This window comes from Electrona antarctica (genome assembly GCF_951216825.1).
Source record: "Electrona antarctica genome assembly, chromosome: 18".
NCBI classification, from domain to species: domain Eukaryota; kingdom Metazoa; phylum Chordata; class Actinopteri; order Myctophiformes; family Myctophidae; genus Electrona; species Electrona antarctica.
Window position 1 is genome coordinate 44590112 of NC_136799.1, and position 5320 is coordinate 44595431.

General features: G+C 42.5%; 1 protein-coding gene across 1 annotated transcript; it reads right to left on the reverse strand.

Moving 5' to 3' along the window:
- Positions 1 to 550: 550 nt before the first annotated feature.
- On the reverse strand, positions 551 to 5299 carry gsc (goosecoid). The gene is given in 4 exon segments (XM_079528090.1): positions 551 to 998; positions 2672 to 2934; positions 4511 to 4556; positions 4559 to 5299. Coding segments are annotated over 4 exon segments (840 nt in total). The 5' UTR covers positions 4940 to 5299; the 3' UTR covers positions 551 to 848.
- Positions 5300 to 5320: the final 21 nt, after the last annotated feature.

Below are 5320 nucleotides of genomic sequence, written 5' to 3' on the forward strand. Positions count from 1 at the left end.
ACCAGATATGCAACGTCTTCTGGTGTACGGTGCCTAATAACTTTCCCTTCTTTTTTTTTAAGACTTAAATTAAATATAAATAGCTGAACAAATCAATAATAAATGTTAATATTTTACTATACAGATGTGCAACATCATGGCAACACATTTCATCAATACCATTATAAATGATAACAGGAAGAGTCATGGGCACTATAGGAAGAGTGGGCACCTCGCTGTTAAATTGGCTATTTCCCCCCCAAAATAAATACAATATTTGGAAAATGTTTTAAATATAAAGAATGCCCAGAACATGCTTTAAACAATCACCCTGCAACTAGGTCTACAATTGCTACAAAACCTATTCAGTCAGTTCGGGGCATGAACAAGAAAGTGGAAGGTATATAGCATTACATCCCATATATAATGATGTATATATACACTGCGCATGCTCTGCATCATGTATAATTTGACATATACTTTAAGTCAATTTTTTTCCAAATATAGTAACATTTTGGACAGAATAGACACTTTTACAGTGAGGTGCACATATACATGCACTCTTCCGTGGTGCTCACGTCTTCTTGCATCCTTTATAAAAAAGGTCCACGTGCATGACATCCACACTATGTACAAGTCCCAACTGACGTGGGCTATACGTGGGCACACTATCAAATCCTCAGTTCCTTTTAAGTCAGAGTGCATAGAAAAGAGAACCAAATGGACCTTTAAAAAAAAAGGGTGCATTTGGTTCCATTCGACACTCAGGATTTTACGGTGTACTGTGCAAGGTTTGCGCCTCCTTTTTTAAATCAGCCGTCTGATTTTTGTGTTCTTATTTCTTTTAGAGAGTCTTTGTTTTATAGTTATCAGCTGTCCGACTCCACGTCACTTTTGCTTTCCTCGACTTTCTCGGCGGTCGTTTTCGTCGATTTGTTCCATTTCTGCGAGTTCTCTGACTCTTCCGAAGAGGACCGTTTCTGCCTCCTCCACTTAGCTCGTCTGTTTTTGAACCACACCTACACATGCGAGAATAGAAAAACACAATGCTTTAGAACGCAAGCTTATATCGTTTTTTTTTTATATATTATTTTTTGGTCTGTTTGTTGATTTGTTTATTAGCTATACAGCTTGTTCAGCATCGCTTTTAGCAGCAATGCCCAATTCAGGCTATATGGAACTTTGGGGAAACAGTTTATTATTCATAGAAATTAGTGATGGAAATACCAAGTACCCTACATTTACTCAAATATATCTTCACTTGAATACAATTTTGAAGTACTCTTTACTTTACCCGAATATTTTATTGTATTTATTTCTTGTTTTTACACTTTGAGTATACTCATTTTACTAGTCCCCCCCCCCCCCCCCCCCCATTATTCACATTTATTTGCCAGCTATAGTTACCATTTACATTGCAGCAATATTATAATTGTGGAATATAGTTTAGCCTATACTTTTAACACTGTCCATAAGTATATATATACAGAAACATTTTTAATAGGGGCTATTAGGGTATTTCTATGTTGTGCTACTGCTAGTTTTACTCGAGCGAGCAATATATATATATATATTCTTCCACCTCTGTAATTAGTATTAGTATATTTATTATTCATTATAAAACGCCTATACATCCTTCGGATTGGATTCCGGGATGGAAATGTGGAGTAGAGGAACAAAAAAGAAAAAAAAAGGTGCAGAAAACTACCGTCTCTCTGTTTTGATTTTGATTAACACATTTATATTTTCGTAGTCTCTTGAATAGTTTTCATTTAGTTGCATAGTCGCATTTTAGTCACCCGGAATGTTTTAGTGCTAAGTCTAGTTTTAGTCGACTAAATCTACAGTTGATTGTATGTATTTTGGCGTTAATGACCGTCGTGATTGTACACCTGCTGAAAATAGCAGATCTACAAGCTCACAACGTGTTCAGCATGCAACCTATAGTGTAAAATGACTCGTGGATCTCGTGTCCACTAGGTTAGTCCCTTACTAACATTTTAGTCTATAGTTTGCATTTGTTGACGAAACCGTCACCAAGCTATATTTAGTCTTAGTTACCATAGCTTAGTTTTCATTTAGTTTGAGTCAGTGAAAAAAAAGGTACGTCGGTGAACATTTTTCCTCATAGTCCAGTGGTTCCCAAACCTTTTCACATCAAGGACCCCCAAATTGACACGAATTAGCCCAGCGGAACCCCATTTGAAAAGATATGCCAGGGACCCCCATATAAGAGAAGATTTGTACGTCTAGCAGTGATTTCAAGGACCCTCCAGTTTGACCCCCTACGGACCCCCCATTTAATGACATTTCTATCTCCGGGACCCCCGATTTATATTGTAAAATGTTAATTTAACTCTGAGAGTGTATAGAGTTACAGACCCATAAGGGTCCATTTGGGTCCTAACTTATCATTTAGCTGGGGGACCCTCATGGAACTCCCTCAAGGACACCCTCACTTTGGGAACCACTGGGTTAAGGCTCATTTCATATAGTCTGGATTTTCGGTGGTGAGGTGACCACCTGAAATAACGTTGAGCGGTGGCGAGTTAAAAACAGAGAGAAGTGGTGGTTTGCTCTTCACCGCGGCTCGTGACGTCATGTTCGGTGGTCACCTCACCACCGAAAATCCAGACTCTATATGAATAACGCTTTAGTCGACGAAATCAACACTGCCCTCTCTCTCTCTTACCTCGACCTTCTCCTCGCGGAGGTGCACCTTCCGGGCCAGCTGCTCGCGCGTGCCCACGTCCGGGTACTTGGTCTCCTGGAAGAGGCTCTCCAGCGCCTCCAGCTGCTCGTCCGTGAAGATGGTGCGGTGGCGCCGCTTGCGCCGGCAGTGCAGCTGGTTGAGCAGCTGCAGCTCTGTGCGCGACAGCGCCCCCATGTTCATGTAGGACGTCATCACCTGGTGCGGGACGGGCGAGAGGAGCACCGAGCCGGCGCCGTCGTACCCTGCGGCAAACAAAAACAAAGAAAGGAGGGTTAGCCACTTAAAAACTCAATTAAGACCCCGAAATTGATTCTATACCAAAATCCTTCTAATGAAGTGGTTCTCAATGTTCTTTGTGCCAAGGACCCCCCCCCCCACCCCAAAAAATGTATTGAATTTAAAAAACATACATATACACATAGTGTCACGGATGACATCTGAAAATGTTTTGTGCACCCCCATGCAAAGAGATGATTTGTGTTTATAAAAAATAAAATAGAAATCAAGAAATGTTCTAAAATAGCAAATGTGCACTCTTGCAGCAGTGGCAGGAAATGACTCAGTGTGAGCTTGTATATCTGCTATTTTCAGTAGAACTATAAAATCATTTATAGAAAAGAAAAGAAAAACTGGAGAAAAAAAACTAAAACAAAAATCTAAAATGACACAAATGCGTTCCTGTTTTTAACAGGTTTAAACCCTCTCGGTATTAAATGGTAAAACGAGTCTATACAACTTCACTGCTTTTTTGCCATCTACACAACATATCTTCACCATAAAATAGCAAATATATAAGCCCACAACCCATGCATGCGTCACAACACTTGTAGATGTATTTAGAAGACAATCCCTCCCTAAAATGAAACCTGAAAACGTTCCTCTTTATAGGCTAAACTCTCTGGAATGGATGCAAGCCAAGTTGTTATTATTTACTTGTATCCTGCATCGTTTATTTGCTTTAATTGTATGTATTGTACTGCTTATTTCACATGATCTGACCTTCGTTCTTCGTTTTAATGTGTAGGCTAGTAGGCCTAATGGGCAGGATTGCAGGCCAATACAAAAACCATTATAGGAAGTGTGTGTGTGTGTGTGTGTGTGTGTGTGTGTGTGTACACACACACACACACACACACACACACACACACACACACACACACACACACACACACACACACACACACACACACACACACACACACACACACACACACACACTTTTAATTGGACCCAAATGGCTGTGAAAATGGACCGAAAGGATCCATGTTTACATCAATCTAATGAAATGCATTTACACTTTGCTTATAGGCTACTTATTTAATGTAGGCTATAGCCTACCGCTTAATCTTTGATTTACAGTTACTCGAGTCAACACAATGATTTGGGCAAATCATTGTGGCAATTGTATAAGCCAAACAATCCATCACTCAATTTTGAGTTAATGTTGGGGTATGTATAGGCCTAAACTAGGCGATGCACAGCAGTTATTATTGTGTATGCATTATTTATTTTAATATTTACATTTTATTTGTATTAGTAAGTATTTTATAGGTCTATTTATAGTTGACGCAAAATCACAATAAAATCAGAAAAATATATCATATAAGCCAAACAATCTTGTGTTTTAGCCTCGCCGCCTACACTACATTCTGCACAGTAGCCTAAAATCATTCAAATTAAAACGTAGGCCTATTTTATTATTCAACTCATATGAACTTGAGCGTAGAAAACCAAATTGACCAAGTCTTTATGCAGAGTTAGTATAGGCTGTATACCAATATTTTAAGTATTTTCGTAGGGTTAGGCTATGGTCCATACCTGTGGGGATGCACGGGCACTGCTGCGAGCCCAGACCGGGCAGGGCATGGCGCCGCAGCACGCGGGGCCGGCGGCGTGCAGCTGCCCGTAGTAGTAGTTGTTGTATCCGCCCAGCCTGGTGGCCTGCTGCACGGCTCCCCCGGCGCCGGCCACCGGCTGATGGTGCATGCCCGGCGGCGACGACGACCCCACCGGCCCGCCGCCGACGCCCGCCACCGAGTACAGGCCGCTGTAGTCGGCGGCGGCGGCGGCTGCAGCGGCGGCGGCGGAGTAGAGGGAGTCGGTGAGGTTGGAGCCGGTGGAGAAGACCACCTGGTGGTGGTGCGGGCTGCGGTGGTGCGCGTGGTGGTGCAGCAGGATCGAGTCCTTGTTGGTGCACGCGGGCCTGGCCGCCAGGATGCTGTCTATGCTGAACATGCCGGCGGGCATAATACCGGTGATATTAGGATATAGATGGAACCACCGTCCGGTCCGGTCTGTCCACCCCGACCCACTCACTCACTCACTCACACCGCCGCGGGGAGGAGATGGTGGTGGAGGAGAAAGGATTAAAATAAAAATGCTAGAATCCGGACGATATACTCTCTGAATCTCTCTGGGTATAGTTGGTTGGTGGTGTTGCACGAAAGAAAGGGGGAGGGGGGGAAAGGAAAGTCCGTGGAAAGTTGTCCGCCTTCTAATTAAAGCATTGCCATGACAACAAAATATGTTGATTAAGTTGTTTTCTTCCTGTAATTTGTGTGTTTGTTGGTTCCCGCGACGGTATAGGTCTATTCTCTCTCTCACACACGCGCTGGTCTTCCTCTCAAA